Source organism: Dermochelys coriacea, chromosome 24 (assembly GCF_009764565.3).
Source record: "Dermochelys coriacea isolate rDerCor1 chromosome 24, rDerCor1.pri.v4, whole genome shotgun sequence".
NCBI lineage: Eukaryota > Metazoa > Chordata > Testudines > Dermochelyidae > Dermochelys > Dermochelys coriacea.
In genome coordinates, this window is record NC_050091.1 from 261998 (window position 1) to 282804 (window position 20807).

General features: G+C 45.2%; 1 protein-coding gene and 1 long non-coding RNA gene across 2 annotated transcripts in view; both read left to right on the plus strand.

Moving 5' to 3' along the window:
* ASH1L (ASH1 like histone lysine methyltransferase) overlaps positions 1-20807 on the plus strand; it is a 159081-nt gene that overhangs the window by 101037 nt on the left and 37237 nt on the right. Inside the window, 3 exon segments of the mRNA XM_038383327.2 lie at positions 1866-1935; positions 7955-8400; positions 16845-17025. Coding sequence (XP_038239255.1) covers positions 1866-1935; positions 7955-8400; positions 16845-17025 — 697 coding nt within the window.
* On the plus strand, positions 14982-18950 carry LOC122457339. The gene is made up of 2 exons (XR_006276833.1): positions 14982-18351; positions 18416-18950. It is a non-coding gene; the product is annotated as an uncharacterized LOC122457339 (long non-coding RNA).

Genomic DNA, 20807 nt, shown 5'->3' on the forward strand with positions numbered 1-20807 from the left:
TTCCTATTCATTTTACAGATAAGTGCTGTTCATCTGCTTCTTTTTATATGTGATGTTTAATGTAAAGAACTCAGATTTTTAAACTTTTTTTCACAACATAGCTCACAACTTAATAGAGAGATTGTTTCATGGACATCTCTCCTCTCATTTCTGATTGCATGGACCGACTTCCCCTCCCATTTGTGATCACATAACGTCCCTGCCGGAGCTATAGCAATTGTTTATGTTAGTAAAGTATTGTATTTTTAGTTTCCTTTTAATGGGATTTGGCAGATGGAAACCAAGAGGAGGGCAGGCATCATGTGACCAGTGAGCTCTCCATAGACAATTAGCAAATGCCTCAGAGACTACAGTGAGACCTGCTGGTGTGTGGTTTAGTAACTGTTCCCAATTACATCTCTTTTCACATTAGAATGTAGTTATTTGAGCAAGACTATAAGAAGAAGCTGTGAGGTTCTTGTTTTGACCAAAATGAGACTGCAGTTGCATTTTTATTCAGCTGTTGGTTGTTGGTTGTTAGAAGCACCTCCTCCCCGAGCTCTGATAGTGGTACTGTCCTTCGGATGTTCTGTTTCTCAAGATGAGTCTTTTCTGAAATTAAGCATTAAATGTCTAGTTGTCTCACCATTTTTGTTTACAATAGAATATTCCCACTGGAGGAGATAGACATGTTACCATGGCTGAGGAACTGAGTATCTCTTTTTTTTCTTTGTAATAAAATGTTAATGATCCTGCCAGAAGCCTACCCAGACAATTGGAGCGCTCATTGCAGGTGTGGTGGGCAGACATATCACTTTTCAAATTTTAATTAAAAGTTCAAGTTAATATCTAGATTTATCAGAATTGGACTTGAATGTAGAGAAGTTCAGTGCAAAGCCTATATACTATTACTAACCCCGTAAGCTCTCAGAACACAATGTGATGGGGTGTATAGACCCCACACTAATGACAAAAGTGCCAGAGACACCCTATGTGCAGGACTAGCCCTGCTCCTCTGGCCCTGTCAATTATGTATTGTAGGGAGCAGGCCTTTAAAAAGGAGGAAACTGTAGTCAGCAGGGGAGAGAGATCACCCTGAGCAGGAAACTGCTGGAGCAAATCCTGAAGCCACAGGGGGAACTACTGTCCAGGAGATCTCCATCCAGGACCTGTGGGGAGCCCAGCACACTCCCAGGGAAAGCCTGACAAAGTGGGCCAGATTCAGCAGCCCAGCCGGAAGGACTCCTTGCAGTCTGCTGCGCAGATAGCCCAGAACTAAGAAGGTACTGTTGGCCCCAGGAAGAAGTTATTCTTGGGTGCACTAAAATACTTAATTTTCCTTTTGAGTCCCCATCAGAAGAGACTTAAGAAGACCTGTAAAGGGCATGGTTCCCCCTTACAAGGACTAAGAAACAGGAACCTACATATACGTCCACCCCCCACCTTGCATGTAGATAACTGGACATGTCTGGGGTCTCCTACCCTCTGGGGGAAAAAAACTAAGGAGATTCTTATACATAGTACTTAGACCTTGTGCTGGTCCTCTGCATAGGGGCAAATTTCACTCTTAAGAAAGCAGTGTTGATGAGCTCCAAAAGATAAATAATAATACCTAGTACTTAATAGCACTTTTCTACAGTAGGGACCTGATTTTCAGAGATTTTTAGTACTTGCAGCTCCTGTTGATTTCATTTGGAGATGTGAATGCTTAGCACATCTGAAAATCAAGGCCTATATCACAAAATACTTTACAAAGATAAGTAAGGATTATTATCCCCCTTTTGCAGATGAAGAAACTGACTAATTAAGCATTTATAGGTGTGCTTATCACTATAATATCTAGAGTGGTACAGAGGAGTTAGGTAACATGTTTTAAATCTTTACAGAGTTCCCCACTTTAAGTCCTGTGCCAAGTCTTTTGACAGAAATAACATTGCTGCCACGCAAGGCTTCAAGGTATAGAGGTGTAGAGTTGCAAGGCTTCAAGGTGTAGAGTGGAAGAAATGTGAACCTTAAGAACTCTAAAAGGGATGTGGAGAAATTCCCTGCTATGTGGTTTATTAATACAGATATTTAGAGCCAGTTTTTACATTCTTTCTCACAATGAGTAGGACCTTATTCCATAAGTAGTCCCATTGGTATCAGACTGCTCATGAAGTAAGATATTATTCAGTGTGCATAAAGATAGTGGCCTCTGACCCATAATAATCATCTTAAATTTTTTTAAAAAGCGACTGATTAAGTCAATCACCAGTCTTTCTTTAAACTGTAAAGAGACAGCTTTGACTGTCAGTGCCATAACTGACTGAAAATTATGTAACTGATCTGCATTGGCTGAGTTCTTTGCAAGTGGAATGTATTACAGGATGCATCCTTGAAGTCAGTAACTAATTATTGTCTCTTGGACTGCATACCACCATTTTAAAAAATTACTGCTAGTATTTTGCATATCATAAGCTTCTACAAGACTGAACTGTAAACTGAAAAGTTGTTCTTTGGTCACATGCAAAGCTAAAAAAGAATCATTTATATCTGTCTTTTAAACAAACTTCTAATGTAGCTGTCAACATGCACAAAATAATTAAGAAAATCAGGGTGTATGAAAATCACTATAAGACATAAATGTGATATATCCCCTTCACAACCCACACCAGAGATTCCTGACTATGATCCAAGTTAAAAATCCATATCTCTTAGGCACATTTGACTTCCCTGTTTTTACTTGGAGACAGATTGTGAGCGCCTCACTAACGTCGGTGAGCAGTTATTTATACAAATTCATTGACTTCAGTGGAACTACTTGTGAGTAACTTCTTACCAGTATGAGTAAGGGGCTTGCAATCTGGCATCTAGTATAACATTTTTTATTTTAAAAACCACTGTGGTTTATTAAATTAATAGATTATTCCATGTCTTGGAATGATGGGACTGAATGTAATAGTAAATGAAATGGTCCACAGAGAAGATGTATGCTAAAGATCTCTTCATAACCACCTAATTCCCTTTTACTGCTCTCCACTGTAATGTCCTAAATGGATTTCCCATTCTTCTCTCCAATGTATTGTTCCTCCTTTTTTTTTAAAGAGGGGCAATCGTGGAACAATTTATCACAGTATTTTTATAAGTTATTTGCTTGAATAAATGAGATCACCTATTCTATCCCAGGACTAAGCTTCGCCCGTTTCCCTTTCTGCTACAGTAAAACTGATTAAAGGAGGACTAACATTAGGGTGACACGAGTCACCTGAAAGTGGGCTTTGTATAATCATTTCTATTGGTTGGCCCTCTTTTCTCTTCTTCTTTTTTTTTTCTTCTTTTCTTTTTTTCTTTTTTCCCCACCCCATCTCTGCGTCCTGGCTGAAACTTGAGACTTGCTCCTCCACTTCCCTTTTGCAAGTTAAAATCCTAAGTGGGAGAGGAATGATTCTCAACCCTTAGCCTGTAAACCAGTATTAATCAAATTATTATAACAGTTTAATAAGTCAAAAATTGATAGCAATCCATAAAAGAAAATTTAATTATTTCCCAATCTTATTTTCTGTCTCTTGGGCAGGCATGAATTATCATTTGGAGTTGTTGCATTTATCATTAAGCTGTAGGTACTATTTGGTGTTTTATTAAAAATCGTGGGACTAGTAGTTGGGGAAGGAAGAGCTGTTAATACGTGTTCTTCTAGATTTCATGTAACTTTACCCAGACCCATATTTTTTTTGGCTGTAAAAACGTCATGGTTTGGGAACAAGAATGCAACGGTTATAATGACACAGCACCCTCTAGTGATGGTACAGTTAAGTGCTTGTCCATGTTTCCAGTAGAAGCCACTGTCTGCATTCTTACTTTTTTCCAGTGTGGTATCGATCACTTATTCCCTTTTGCTCTTTATATTATACAACTTCAGAGATTTTGGAACCTCCAAAACTGGTTTCCCACACTGCAATGTGGGAGGACAAGAGCAGTAGTTGCATTTCTGCTGAGCTTTGTCATTTCTGTTTGGAGCCTCTCCTTGGATCAGTTATGGGCCAACAGCTAAAAGATAGCAGAGAAAATGTTTGTAGTGCCATTGAAAGTAGTAGCCTACCATTGCAGGGGTAAGGTCTGCAATCATTTCTCTGCCTCTGCTGCCTATGCTTAGGGAATTTGAATTATACAGGTTGCCACTGTAGGATCCCACTCTTTCAACTCAACTAGATGTAAAGGTTTTCTTACAGTAGGCTGAAGGAAGCCCAGATGTGCAGTGCATCAGTGGAGCATGATCCCTGGGAAAAGAACCAAGAATTAAAGGGAGGCTGTCTAAGATCTACCTCAGCTCCTCTCTATTTCCTAGGGTGGTTTTACTGCCTGGGATAGCAAGTGTGGTATTAGTGTACAAGTGGGCTTTCCTCCGTCTTCAGCTAGCACTGAAAAAATAATAAAGGCTTTTTGCTGACAAGATGCATCCTGATTTGATATGTCCAGAAAGCATAGACTTGGAGATCTTATCTATATTGGGGGTCATTTGGAGTCTTGCAGAAGATGAGAACCTAAGGCTTCTCCCTCCTCAGAAAAAATGGGATACTTGTTTCAGATTTTATCTGAAGCTCCCAAAACTTTAAAAAGTCTCTGAAAATACAACATGCATTACTCTTTACAACCTTATGAGATAGATAAAAAATTAATTCAATGTGTACCTGTGCAAGCCAGAGGCCTTGAAAACAAAGGAAGATTATGGAGACCAATCACTGCTATTCACCCAACGGGGGCTTTTGTGGAGGAGTTCAGAGTCTCTCCTATCTTCCTTTCCTAATTATATTTAATAATTGTTTTAGCTCCTGGGGGAAAACAGTTACTGTGGGATACCTCTTCTAATGGAAATTCAGAGTCACTACCTTATGCAAGAGATGTTCTTCCTACCTTGGGAGTAATGTTCCTCTGGGGATAGTATTGAAAATATATAAATATTAACTAATATAAGCCAAGATTCTAAGGTCGGAATACCTGTTGGGTATACAATTTTCTGGCTTTTTGTTATGTGCCTGCTGGTTTCTTCGAAGTTGCATAATACTCTTGGACTTAATGTCCCAAACAAGGCAATAAATATGACAGACAGGAGATCTCTTCAGCTCATGACATGGATAACAGAGCTAGCATCCAAAATAAGAACAATAAACAGCTTTTCTCATCTCTAGTGGAAGTTCTGAATTAAGGTCTGATGGATATAGCATATCTTAAAGACTACCATCCTACCCCTGCTTGAAAAAGGTTGTTGCTATCTTCCTTGGCCAAGATTTTTAATAGGGGCAAGTTGCAGATTTCCCTTGTTGGGAATGTGTGCTCATGACTCCTCCTTTAAATTGTTTGTTTGCAGAATTGCAGCCCTCCTCAGTCTTAGTGTCTTGTCCCCATGCTCCTGGGGCTATTTTCTTTCTTGGGAACAGATGAAAGAATGCTGTGATTGCCCACAGCCATTTGTCCGTCTTCTTGTGACCCTGCCAGCCATACTTCCAGCTGCACAGCAATAGATCATCTTCTTGTGGTGCTGCCACCACAGCTATTTTGCCCATACCAAAAGAAAACATAACCTCCTTTTAAGTCTAAATAAATTCTGTGAAAGCTTAACTGCCCCATGAATTTTATTTTAAGATTCACTTGTATGTCTTTAAACTATATATGATTCCTTTTGTTTTTACTGGAGTTTTTTAATACTGCATCACAGTCATCATTTTGTGATGGCAAAGCTTTACTTTTGACCAGAGACTGAAGTTAGACGATGTAATGGTTTGCACTCACCTCCGCTCACCGTGCCTCTGTCAGCCGCTGCACTTGTCAGGCAGGTCTTTGGTGACTCAGCCCTCCGGCTGAGTCAAACTCTGTCGATGTACATAACAAACAAACCCCTTCCGGGATACACAGTCCAAAACATCCTTAAGCATTGAACAGCCCTCCTACGGCTTCCTCCCTGGGGGCTCCTTGCATCTCCTTGAGTCCTCAGTGATCCCAGCCTTCCTGCTGAACCATCCCTCTTGGATTCACTTTGCTGACAGCTCCCTGCTGAGTCGTTCCCTGGGTTGCCACAGTTCTAATTCTCTTCTTTAGAGTGTAGCCACTTCCCCTAGTGTCTGGAGGGTGGTGCGGAGACCCAGCCCCACCCACTGCTCCGGGTCGCAACCCTGGGACCTTTTAAATATAGCAGCCTCGTGCTCTGTCCCTTTACTAATTGCTGCTCTATGGTTCCCTGGACCACTTCCCTGTAGCCCATCTTTGAATCCCAGCAGCCAGCCAGCAGCTCCTTCCTCACTTCCCTGGTCCCTGCCAGTAACTACCTGCTTAGTCCCAGGAGAGAACAAGACCTGTTCTCTGGCTCCCATGGTCCCTGACAGCAACTGATCTGTCCAGTTTCTTTCAGCCCCTGCAGCCAGCCAGGAGCACCTCTTGATCCCACAGTCTCACTCTGTCCCTGAGTTCCTTTTATACAAGCCAGCTGGACCCCGATTGGCTGATCCTGCAGCCTCTTTCCTGATTGGCTGTGTCTGATGCTGCCTCTCTAGGCAACTGGGAGGACCCTCCCAATACCCTTTTCTGGGGTAGTTTGGTCTCCAGCAAGGGCCCCAGGGCCTAGTCCACCCTGTCACAGACTGTCTGGAGCACTAAAAGTTATTCTTCAGGTGCTTGCTCATGTCAATTCCATTCTAGGTGTGTGCATGCCCACATGCATATTTGGAGATTTTTGCCTTAGCAGTATCCATAGGGTTGGCGGTAGCACCTTCTTGAGTGTTCATGTGTTGGTATATTAGGCACTGCCAACTCTACGCTCTCTCAGTTCCTTCTTACCACCCATGATTCTTGGTCACTCCTCCTTGTCTTGCATCACAAGACTGTTAGCTGTTCTTACAGTCCATTGTTCTGTCTCCTTTGTTGTTAGTTGATAGGTACTTAGACCTTTAAATTAAGTGTTAGAATAATTGTTTAGGAGTTAGAATCCCAGCTGGGACCTCGCCTTAGAATGGGGCATGCCCCATTCCACAGGGTTTAAGCCATATTCATCGTGCAGCCAGCCAATGCCCATTAGTGACCCCCGTGAGAGCTGTTTAAAGTGTTTTGGGGGAGTCCCACAGAAAGGATAAGTGCAGGATCTGCAAAAACTTTTGCCCTCAAACTCGGAAGGAGCAGGATATCCGCTTGAGGGCCCTTCTCCTGGAGGCTGCGTTTCATCTGAGCTCGGAGCCCTCTTGATCAGACTGTACGCCCAGCATCTCAGCGTCAGCATGCAGCGCACCACTGGCACCAGAACCCTCCCAGCACCGTTCTCCCTTCCCGGTGCCTAAGAAGCAGTTGAAGTCGACTGGCCCTGATCACTGGACTTCAGGCATCGGTCTCCATCACCATGGCCTCGGACCCTGGCACCGCAGCCTCAGTCCCAGATTAGAAGACACAGGTTCCTGATGCCAAGGTCTCCGCCTGCAAGGCACAGAACACTTGAGTCGCAAGACCGATCCCCATACCCATGGTATCATCTGGCCTCTTGCCAGAGTTCACCACTGTGCAGATCACCATTGCCTAGGCAGTCTCCCAGGCATCGATTTCCCCCGGTATGGGATCATTCCCAGTCACGGCACCAGTCTCCAGTTCCCCAGTATCGCTCCTCGGGCAGGCACCAATCATCACCTTCTCCTTACCGGTTGCCGACGAGGGTCAGTTGGCAGACTCGGCATCTACAGCTCTGCTCTGGTCACTGGAATGGCAATGGTCTGAGCTTGAAGGGAAGCTCAGCCCCTCACCTATAAAAGGCAAATCACCACTGGCCCGCAAGATGCGCATGGCTCCTACGGCGATGGTGGTGTGAAGGCAGGGGCAATGGCCGGCTCAGTGGCAGTACTGGAACCCATGTGGTGGTCCCGTACTGCCACCTTTCCTCCCAGGCTACATGGACAAGCTGCCCCCAGCACAGCCAGTGCCCGAGTCGGAACACAGTACTGAATCCGACGTGGTGGCAACATAGTGGGCCCCAACGCCCAAGGAGCCGTCCCTGGACAAGCAAGGGGAAACTGCTCCTTCCCCTGCAGTGCAGTCATCTTTGTTGTCTCCGGACAAAGTGGTGGCTGGCCCCTTGCAAATGAATAGCCCCTCCAACGACTTCAAGGAGAACCAGACCCTGCTCAAAAAGGTGGCTGCCAACCTGAACTTGGAGGTCAAGGAACTAGCAGAGGAGTCAGATGACCTCTTTAATGTTATACCCTCCTCCGCCCCGGCCCAGGTTGCGTTGCCGATCTACCCAGGGGTCATTAAAATGGCCACATTAAAATGGCCCTCTTCCATTCCACCTACCTCCAACAAGGTAGAAAAGAAGTTCTGTGTCCCCGCAAAGAGATTTGAGTCCCTGTACACCTACCCTCCAGCAGGATCTCTGGTCGTGTCCACTGTCAATGAAAGAACAGGCAGGGACAGGTGAGTGGCACGCCAAAAAATAAAGATGCCAAGAGGCTGGACTTGTTTGGCAGGAAAATTTATTCGACAGCCAGCCTGCAATTTCGGGTGTCTAACCCTCAGGCCCTGCTAGGCAGGTACAATTTCAACCTGTTGAACTCCGTCAGCAAGGTTAAAAAGGGCCTCCCACAGGACCGAGCCCAGGAGTTCACCACCTTGGTGAACAAAGGCAAAGCAGTGATGAGAGGCACCCTTCAGATGGTCTGGGACGCTACGGATTCGGCAACCAGGGTAGTCACCTCCATGGTGGTCAGTCATGAGGCACAGCTCCTGGTTATAGTCCTCTGAGCTGTCCCAGAAGATGCAAATTACCTTTCAGGACCTTCCATTTGAGGGAGCAGGGCTCTTTTTGGAGCTGACCAGGGCTTGGCTTCATGGCCTTAAAGACTCCCTGACACCCTCTATTCTTTGGGCCTTCACACCCCTCAGCAGGCTAGAAAACATTTCCATCCCCCGCCACCTCTGCCTCCATCTTGGTCCTGGGGTATCCCCGGTCCACCTCCTACAGAAAGAAGGATAGAGACAAAGGATTTAAACGGCGTCATCCTTCGTTTTTCCATTCCTCTGTCCAGGCTTGGTCTTCCAGAGGCCAAGGAAACCAGAAGCAGGTATCTTGAGGACGCGCCTGAGGGCGGTGTCCCACTCACTTCCCAGGATCCATCCCCTGCTCTTTCCTCAACCGCCTGTGCCCCTTCCGATTGGCCTGGTCGTGGCTGACCTCGGACTGTTGGGTGCTCGACGTAATATCTTCGGGCTACATCCTGCAGTTTGCTCCACCTGTTGTGACCGGGGGCTGTTGATAAATGAGAAAAAATCAACCTTAATGCCTGTAAAACACAGAGTTAATTGGAACGGTCTTTGACTCTACTCAGGCCAGAGCCTTCCTCACTGGAGCTCGGTTCCAAACCATGGCAGACCTGATTTTGTGCGTGCAAGCCCAGCCTCTCACCAGTGCTCACACGTACCTACGATTGTTGAGCCACATGGTGACCTGCACTTACATGGTCTGGCACACACAGCTCTGCCTCAGGCCCCTACAGGCATGGCTGGTGTCAGTCTACGTCCCCAGTAGACTCAGTATGGACCATATGATTAGGGTCCCGGACCACACTGTGACACATGACCGGAAAGGGTTAAGCATCCCGCAGGATAAATGACTCAAATTCAACCCTGAAAGATAATGTTGTGTTTTTGTGTATTTACATATATAATGGTCAACAATGTAATCAAACAGTCCCTGTCTATGCTGTATTCTGTTAATTCAGAGATCAAAAGGACATCTTAACATTTAAATGAATTGTAAACATAAAATATCATCTCTCTTTGAAATCATCTGTGAATGGTGGAAAAACAGGCAATTGCCTTATGTTAATCCATGTGGATAATTACCGATGATGCTTAGGAAATGTGTCCACTTCAAAGTTCCCATGAATGCCTATTGTTCGCCGAAGGACTCCAAGCTGTCAATGGCGGCCTGAAACTGTATAAAAAAATGGTGTGGGTCCTCATCCTGTTTATCGCAGATCTGCCTGAGGTTTCATGCAGAGGAAGCCTAAGCCATAGGGACTGAGATCCCAGCGCTGACTGGACCACCCTGGATGTAAACATTGGACTATAACCTGTGTACTATTTCTGAAAGGTTTCAGAGTAGCAGCCGTGTTAGTCTGTATTCGCAAAAAGAAAAGGAGTACTTGTGGCACCTTAGAGACTAACAAATTTATTAGAGCATAAGCTTTCGTGAGCTACAGCTTACTTCATCGGATGCATTTGGTGGAAAAAACAGAGGGGAGATTGATATACACACACACAGGAACATGAAACAATGGGTTTATCATACACACTGTAAGGAGAGTGATCACTTAAGATAAGCCATCACCAGGAGCGGGGGGGAAAGGAGGAAAACCTTTCATGGTGACAAGCAAGGTAGGCTATTTCCAGCAGTTAACAAGAATATCTGAGGAACAGTGGGGGGGAGGTGGGGTGGGGTGGGGGGGAGAAATAACGTGGGGAAATAGTTTTACTTTGTAAAGATGGACTACAAGCCGTCAGGAACAGTATCCCCAATACTGTCACGGCTAACCTGGTGGCTGAACTTTGTGACTTTGTCCTCACCCATAACTATTTCACATTTGGTGACAATGTATACCTTCAAATCAGTGGCACTGCGATGGGTACCCGCATGGCCCCACAGTATGCCAACATTTTATGGCTGACTTAGAACAATGCTTCCTCAGCTCTCGTCCCCTAATGCCCCTACTCTACTTGCGCTACATTGATGACATCTTCATCATGTGGACCCATGGAAAAGAAGCTCTTGAGGAATTCCACCATGATTTCACAATTTCCATCCCACCATCAACCTCAGCCTGGACCAGTCCACACAAGAGATCCACTTCCTGGACACTACGGTGCTAATAAGCGATGGTCACATAAACACCACCCTATATCGGAACCTACTGACCGCTATTCCTACCTACATGCCTCTAGCTTTCATCCAGATCATATCACCGATCCATTGTCTACAGCCAAGCTCTACGATATAACCGCATTTGCTCCAACCCCTCAGACAGAGACAATCACCTACATGATCTCTATCATGCATTCCTACAATTACAATACCCACCTGCTGAAGTGAAGAAACAGATTGACAGAGCCAGAAGAGTACCCAGAAGTCACCTACTACAGGACAGGCCCAACAAAGAAAACAACAGAACGCCACTAGCCATCACCTTCAGCCCCCAACTAAAACCTCTCCAACGCATCATCAAGGATCTACAACCTATCCTGAAGGACGACCCATCACTCTCACAGATCTTGGGAGACAGGCCAGTCCTTGCTTACAGACAGCCCCCCAATCTGAAGCAAATACTCACCAGCAACCACACACCACACAACAGAACCACTAACCCAGGAACCTATCCTTGCAACAAAGCCCGTTGCCAACTCTGTCCACATATCTATTCAGGGGATACCATCATAGGGCCTAATCACATCAGCCACACTATCAGAGGCTCGTTCACCTGCACATCTACCCATGTGATATATGCCATCATGTGCCAGCAATGCCCATCTACCATGTACATTGGCCAAACTGGACAGTCTCTACGTAAAAGAATGAATGGACACAAATCAGACGTCAAGAATTATAACATTCAAAAACCAGTTGGAGAACACTTCAATCTCTCTGGTCACTCGATCACAGACCTAAGAGTGGCTATACTTCAACAAAAAAGCTTCAAAAACAGACTCCAACGAGAGACTGCTGAATTGGAATTAATTTGCAAACTGGATACAATTAACTAGGCTTGAATAGAGACTGGGAATGGATGAGTCATTACACAAAGTAAAACTATTTCCCCATGGTATTTCTCACCCCCCCCCCACCCCCCACTGTTCCTCAGATATTTCTGTTAACTGCTGGAATTAGCCTACCTTGCTTGTCACCATGAAAGGTTTTCCTCCTTCCCCCCCCTGCCGCTGGTGATGGCTTATCTTAAGTGATCACTCTCCTTACAGTGTGTATGATAAACCCATTGTTTCATGTTCTCTGTGTGTGTATATAAATCTCTCCTCTGTTTTTTCCACCAAATGCATCCGATGAAGTGAGCTGTAGCTCACGAAAGCTTATGCTCTAATAAATTTGTTAGTCTCTAAGGTGCCACAAGTACTCCTTTTCTTTTTACTTTGTGTAATGACTCATCCATTCCCAGTCTCTTCGAGCCTAAATTAATTGTATCCAGTTTGCAAATTAATTCCAATTCAGCAGTCTCTCGTTGGAGTCTGTTTTTGAAGCTTTTTTTGTTGAAGTATAGCCACTCTTAGGTCTGTAATCAATTGACCAGAGAGATTGAAGCGTTCTCCAACTGGTTTTTGAATGTTATAATTCTTGACGTCTGATTTGTGTCCATTCATTCTTTTACGTAGAGACTGTCCAGTTTGGCCAATGTACATGGTAGAGGGGCATTGCTGGCACATGATGGCATATATCACATTGGTAGATGCGCAGGTGAACGAGCCTCTGATAGTGTGGCTGATGTGATTAGGCCCTATGATGGTGTCCCCGAATAGATATGTGGACAGAGTTGGCAACGGGCTTTGTTGCAAGGTCGAAACAGCAGCCTCGACTTCTACATAGAGTGCTTCCGCCGACGTGCACGAGCTGAAATTGTGGAAAAGCAGCATCGCTTGCCCCATAACCTCAGCCATGCAGAACAAAATGCCATCCACAGCCTCAGAAACAACTCTGACATCATAATCAAAAAGGCTGACAAAGGAGGTGCTGTCGTCATCATGAATAGGTCGGAGTATGAACAAGAGGCTATTAGGCAGCTCTCCAACGCCACCTTCTGAAAGCCATTACCCTCTGATCCCACTGAGAGTTACCAAAAGAAACTACAGCATTTGCTCAAGAAACTCCCTGAAAAAACACAAGAACAAATCCGCTCAGACACCCCTAGAACCCCGACCTGGGGTATTCTGTCTGTTACCCAAGATCCCTAAACCTGGAAATCCTGGACGCCCCATCATCTCAGGCATTGGCACCCTGACAGCAGGATTGTCTGGCTATGTAGACTCCCTCCTCAGGCCCTACGTTACCAGCACTCCCAGCTATCTTCGAGACACCACTGACTTCCTGAGGAACTACAGTCCATTGGTGATCTTCCTAAAAACACCGTCCTAGCTACTATGGATGTAGAAGCCCGCTACACCAACAATCCACACAAAGATGGGCTACAAGCCCGCAGGAACAGTATCCCCGATAATGTCACAGCTAACCTGGTGGCTGAACTTTGTGACTTTGTCCTCACCCATAACTATTTCACATTTGGGGACAATGTATACCTTCAAGTCAGCGGCACTGCGATGGGTACCCGCATGGCCCCACAGTATGCCAACATTTTTATGGCTGACTTAGAACAACGCTTCCTCAGCTCTCATCTCCTAATGCCCCTACTCTACTTGCGCAACATTGATGACATCTTCATCATCTGGACCCATGGAAAAGAAGCCCTTGAGGAATTCCACCATGATTTCAACCATTTCCACCCCACCATCAACCTCAGCCTGGACCAGTCCACACAAGAGATCTACTTCCTGGACACTACGGGGCTAATAGCGATGGTCACATAAACACCACCCTATATCGGAAACCTACTGACCGCTATTCCTACGTACATGCCTCTAGCTTTCATCCAGATCATACCACACGATCTGATGTCTACAGCCAAGCTCCACGATATAACCGCATTTGCTCCAACCCCTCAGACAGAGACACACACCTACAAGATCTCTATCATGCATTCCTACAACTACAATACCCCCCTGCTGAAGTGAAGAACCAGATTGACAGAGCCAGAAGAGTACCCAGAAGTCACCTACTACAGGACAGGCCCAACAAAGAAAATAACAGAACGCCACTAGCCATCACCTTCAACCCCCAACTAAAACCTCTCCAACGCATCATCAAGGATCTACAACCTATCCTGAAGGACGATCCATCGCTCTCTCAGATCTTGGGAGACAGGCCAGTCCTTGCTTACAGACAGCCCCCCAATCTGAAGCAAATACTCACCAGCAACCACACACCACACAACAGAACCCCCAACCAGGAACCTATCCTTGCAACAAAGCCCGTTGCCAACTCTGTCCACATTTCTATTCAAGGGACACCATCATAGGGCCTAAACACATCAGCCACACTATCAGAGGCTCGTTCACCTGCGCTTCACCTGCGCATCTACCAATGTGATATATGCCATCGTGCCAGCAATGCCCCTCTACCATGTACATTGGTCAAACTGGACAGTCTCTACGTAAAAGAATGAATGGACACAAATCAGAAGTCAAGAATTATAACATTCAAAAACCAGTTGGAGAACACTTCAATCTCTCTGGTCACTCGATCACAGACCTAAGAGTGGCTATCCTTCAACAAAAAAGCTTCAAAAACAGACTCCAACGAGAGACTGCTGAATTGGAATTAATTTGCAAACTGGATACAATTAACTTAGGCTTGAATAGAGACTGGGAATGGATGAGTCATTACACAAAGTAAAACTATTTCCCTATGTTATTTCTCCCCCCCCACCCCACCCCAGCCCACCCCACCCCCCACTGTTCCTCAGATATTCTTGTTAACTGCTGGAAATAGCCTACCTTGCTTGTCACCATGAAAGGTTTTCCTCCTTCCCCCCCCCCCCCCCCGCTCCTGGTGATGGCTTATCTTAAGTGATCACTCTCCTTACAGTGTGTATAATAAACCTATTGTTTCATGTTCTGTGTGTGTGTATATCAATCTCCCCTCTGTTTTTTCCACCAAATGCATCCGATGAAGTGAGCTGTAGCTCACGAAAGCTTATGCTCTAATAAATTTGTTAGTCTCTAAGGTGCCACAAGTACTCCTTTTATTTCTGAAAGAACTCTTTGCATCTACAAAGCTCAGCATCTCTGCTATGAATCTGAATCTCAAGATTGTACTCAAGTCTGTATGTATACTGATCTTTTAACCATACTCTCTCTCTTTTCTTTTTAATATATTTTAGTTTAATTAATAAGAATTGGCTGTAACCATGTATTTGGGTAAGATCTAGAATATTCATTAACCTGGGAGGTAATATGTCTGATACTTTTGAGACTGGTAGAAGTATTTTATGTGATGAATAAAATTTTCAGTAATCCTCATCATATTTGACTTGGGTGTCTAGGTGGAGGCCTACAGCTGGGTTACTGCAAGGGAACTGTGTTGTTGGCTTCTGGGCAACCAGTGAGGTAATATAGAAGCTGTTTTGTGCTGACTTGGTAAATCTAAGTATTGGAATGTCCACCAGCTTGGGTATTGTCTGCCCCATTCTTTGCAGTTCACCCTAATTGAGTGACCTCGGTTGGCTCCCCTGGGACTCCTGGACTACTGTCATCACTCACATGGTGGCAGAATCCTGCATTGGTGTTGGAGGGGGTTCCCTTCACAGCTCCATCCCTGTCCATGACTCTCGTCTCCAGTGCCACAGACCTGGTGTGGGGAGCCCACCTGGGCTATCTCAGCTTGCAAGGTTGTTGGTCGAGTCACGATCGCTCCCTATACATCAATGTCAGGGAGCTCAGAGCAGTTCGACCTGGCCTGTCAAGCCTTCCTACCTCACATAAAAAGCAGGGTAGTCCAGGTCCTGACAGACAATACTGCAGCTATGTTCCGTATCGACAGGCAAGGTGGGACCAGGTCATCTGCCCTTTGCCAGGAAGCTCTCCAGCTCTGGAACTTCTGTGTACAACACGACATCCATCTCATAGCTGCACACCTCCTTGGGGCCAGGAGTGCCTTGGCAGATGGCCTCAACAGGATCTTCTTGTCTCACCACGAATGATCCCTCTATCAGGAGGTGACCAGCTTCATCTTCCAGAAGTAGGGAACTCCCTGGGTGGACTTGTTTGCATCCAGACAGAAAAAGAATGCCATGTTTCCTGCTTGATTCGGGGGATCGACAGAGGGTCCCTGTCAGATGCTTTTCTGCTCCTGTTGTCGGGGGCTTTTTTATACGCCTTCGCTCCGGTGCCGCTGATTCTCAGAGTCCTCATGAAAATCAAGCAGGACAAGGTGATGGTAATAGTCATATCACTGGCCTGGCTGCGCCAGCACTGGTTCGGCATGCTGCTGGACTTCTCGGTGCTTGCTGTGTTACGGCTGCCGCTCAGCCCAGACCTGCTGTCCCAAAACCATGGTAGTCTTCTGCATCTGAACCTGGCGGTGCTGCACCTGATGGTGTGGCTGCTGCATGGTTAAATACAGAGGAGCAGTGTTTGATCACTGTCCAGCAGGTCCATCAAGGCAGCAGAAAGCCCTCCACCAGAGTGACGTACCTGGCCAAATGGAAGCGGTTCACTTATTGGACCTCGGATGAAAGTATTCAGCCGACCCAGACCTCGCTCCATTTGATCCTGGACTATCTTCTGCATCTCAAGCTCCAAGACCTGTCTCTTTCATCTGTCAAGGTCCACTTGGCCGCTATTTCGGCCTTCCGTCTGCCACTCGAGGGTAAGTCAGTTTTCCGCCCAGGACATGACTGCCAGGTTCCTCAATGGCCTCAAGTGCCTTTGCCTGAACATCAGGGACCCCGTTCCACAATGGGACCTGAACCTTGTGCTGTCACGGCTCATGGGACACCCTCACCCCCCCTCCCCAAGCCTCTGCTTCCTGCTCTCTCCTTCTCCTGACCTGGAAGGTTGCATTCTTAGTTCCAATAATGTCCGCCTGCTGGGTCTCCGAGATTAGGTCACTTACCTCGGAACTGCCCTACACCGTCTTCTACAAAGACAAGGTCCAGCTGCAGCCACACCCAGCTTTCCTGCCCAAGGTGGTCTCGCAGTTTCATATGAGCCAGGACATTTACTTATCTTTCTTTTTTCCAAAGCTGCATAAGTTGGAGGAGGAGCATAGATGCCTTCCTAGATGTCAGGCGGGCGCTAGCCTTCTTCATTGAAAGGACCAAGCCATTCCGCAAGTTGACGCAATTGTTCATCACAGTGGCCAACAGGATGAAAAGTCGTCCAGTGTCCACTAAAGAATTTCTTCTTGGATCACTCCCTGCATTCGTAGCTGCTACAACCAGGCACTGGTGCCACCTCTGGCAATTGTCACCACCCACTCAACCAGGGTGCAAGCCTTGTCAGCAGCTTTTCTAGCCCAAGTGCTTATCCAGGACGTCTGTAGGGCAGCCACCTGGTCATCCGTCCACAGGTTCATGTCCCATCATGCACTTAACCAGCAGGCCCGGGATGATGCTGACTTCAGTAGAACAGTACTTCAAGCTGCTAACCTCAGAGGATACTGCTTGTGAGTCACCTAGAATGAAATTGATATGAGCAAGCACTCAAAGAAGAAAAATGGTTACCTTTTTGTAAGTGTTCTTCGAGATTTGTTGCTCATGTCCATTCCATTACCCGCGCTCCTACCCCTCTGTCGGAGGTTGCCAGCAAGAAGGAACTGAGAGGGTGTAGAGTCGGCAGCACCTAATATACCACTCGAGGGCGCTATAGCTGACCCTACAGATACCACTAAGGCAAAAATCTCCGATGACTGTGCACATGGTCGCACACACACCTAGAATGGAATGGACATGAGCAACACATCTCGAAGAACAACAGTGACAAAAAGGTAGGTAACCGTTTTTCTTTTACTTTGATGATTTTCCCCTTGGTGTAACAGAATGTGGCTACAGGTTTCTTCAAGTTTCACTTTGCTGCCTACAGAGTTCTAATCCCTGGAAAGTAAGGGAAGACAGTAGTGGAAGAGAGTGAGGAAGGAGAAGAACAGAAATGGAGAAGTTAACAGGTTAAAGACCATAAAGAAGGGGAGTAGGAGTAAAATAAAACAGCATTTCAGGTTGCATTACCCTTACTATCTGACTGGGAATAGCGGGGTTCTAGAGGCCTCACATTCAACCCTTGAAGATCACCAAGTGCTTCATGCTAGGCTACAGCACCCACTCTGACTAACTACTGCTGATGGCTTTAAAGAGAGTCCCATTAGTCCACTGCTGAGAAGAATGGTAACTGCAAGATAGAAGGTGCCAGTATTAAGAGGGATAGCCATGTTAGTCTGTATCCACAAAAATAACAAGGAGTCCAGTGGCACCTTAAAGACTAACATTTATTTGGGCATAAGCTTTCCTGGTTTAAAAAAAAACACTTCTTCGGAAGTGGGGTTTTATACCCACGAAAACGTATGCCCAATCTGGTAGTCTTTAAGGTGCTTGTTGTTTTTTTGACTCCTCATTGTTTTTGCCAGGTAGAGATTTTATATTTATCCACAAAGAAGCAAAGCAAATTGTGAGAGGGGATGATAGCGAGAGGAATCATCCCTTCTCTACCCTGGATTATATTTTTACTTAGCTACCTGTGGAAATGGCTTTTTCACAGGTAGCTAAGTAAAAATATAATCGGGGTAGAGAAGTGATCCTCTCGCTATCATCCCCTCCCACAGAGTCCCATCAAAGCTGTTCTGTTGTAACTGTCATGGGGAATCATTTCCCTGGTGACTGTAGAAAAGTTATCTGGGCTCTAATCTAGTGCTCATGTCTGTGAAGGAAAATGGGTGTGGCATGTGCTGCCTGTTTGGAGAGTCCCCAATCTGTAATGCTCGCCTCAGCTAGAATAGTTCTTATACTCACTTACTGGGGGAAATATTCATAAAGTGTAAGGCATAGATATAATTAGATGCTTGTCCTCATCAATAACATGCAGGCAGACTGGCTCCAGCAGGCATTTGTATCAGTGACTGTGAGAACACAGTTCAGCTCTGCACTGGGAATTCCTACTGCACTTACCATCTGTACTGAGGTTTATCTGTTTACTAAACTTCTATCTTTGGTCCAGAAAGAAACTGACTCTTCCCTGATAAACCATCTCCACAGAAAGCAGCCCAGATGGCACCCAGGGAAACCCTACTTTTGAGTTTCTGAGAGGCCATCATTTATGAAATGAACGAGAGAAGCCTTCCCATAAAGATCATTGATAAACAAAACCTTCATTTCCTCCCCACAGATTCCTACCCAACACAACTCATTGTCTTTTATCGTCCCAGTGTGAACACTTGGGTATGTTGCTGTTGACTTATGCAACCCATTCTCTTGATGTATGGTGTTATGAGAGACTTCCTTGAACTCCCTTGTACTGTATTTTGTTTATAAAACATGAACCTTAACTCCCATTATATGGTGGCTTCTCATCCTTGACTTTGTGTTTAGCTTTCCTTTTCATTAAATTCACCCTTACCAAGATAAACCATCCAGATCTTACACCCATTCCAAGTCAGTAGCGTTTGCACCTAATGTTAACCCTTTAGAAACTGCAGAGAACCAGGCACACATTTTTATATAAGTAAAAATTTATCATCTGCTTAGAGTATTCTCCATTTGTGTGTAATATCTGAACTGCCAAACCAGAATTTCATGAAGTCCAATATCCTGTCTTTATTAGTGGAGAGTACCATATGCTTCAAAGGAAGGGCTAGAATCTCCAGAATCAACATTACAGAATAACCTGCCTTTAGGAGAAATTTCATAGACTTTAAGGTTAGAAGAGACCATTATGATCATCTAGTCTGACCTCCTGCACAACGCAGGCTATAGAATCTCCCCACCCACCCACTCCTGTAACAAACCCCTGACCTATGTCTGAGCTATTGAAGTCCTCAACTCGTGGTTTAAAGACTTCAAGGTGCAGAGAATCCTCCAGCAAGCGACCCATGCCCCACGCTGCACAGGAAGACGAAAAACCCCCAGGGGCCTCTGCCAGTCTGCCCTGGAGGAAAATTCCTTCCTGACCCAAATATGGTGATCAGCTAAACGCTGAGCATGTGGGCAAGACTCACCAGCCAGACACCCAAGAAAGAATTCTCTGTACTAACTCAGATCCCACCCTATCTAGTGTCCCATCATAGGCCATTGGGCATATTTACCGCTAATAGTCAAAGATCAATTAATTGCCCAAATTAGGCTATCCATCATACCATCCCCTCTATAAACTTGTCAAGCTTAGTCCCTTGAAGCCAGATATGTCTTTTTGCCTCCACCACTCCCCTTGGAAGGCTATTCCAGAACTTCACTACTCTGATGTTAGAAACCTTTGTCTAATTTCAAGTCTAAACTTCCTGATGGCCAGTTTATATCCATTTGTTCTTGTGTCCACATTGGTACTGAGGCTTAAATAATATCTCGCCTGATGCATCCCAAATCCAGATTAGCTTTTTTCACAGCCATATCACATTACAGCTCTAAGTCATCCTGTGATCAACCAATACTCTGAGGCCCTTCTCCTCCTCTGTTACTTCCAAGTGATGCATCCCCAGTTTATAACAAAAATTCTTGTTGTTAATCCCTAAATGTGGACCTTGCACTTTTTTACTATTAAATTTCATCCTATTACTAGTACTCCAGTTTACAGGGTCATCCACATCTTCCTGTATGATATCCCGATCCCGCTCTGTATTGGCAATACCTCCCAGCTTCGTTGTCATCAGCAAACTTCATTAGCACATTACAGTGGCTTCTCATATAAAAGTCTTTTCAGGCCTTTAATAATTTTGGCCTTCTATCTCTTGTACCTCTTTAATTTCTACTGCATCTTTTTTGAGAAATAGTTGACCAGAACTGAAACACAGAAATAGAGACAGGGCCATGCCATCTATTTTATATAATGGCATCATTACCTTTTCAGCATTATTTTTCTGTGCAACTTAGCATTTTGTTTTGCTTATTAACTACCACTGCACTTTAAATAGAAGCTTTCACTGATCTGTGCACACTGGTGTTCAGTTGTTTTCCCAAAATGGTTATGTTAATTAAAGCAGTGGTTCTCAAACTTATTTGATCGCC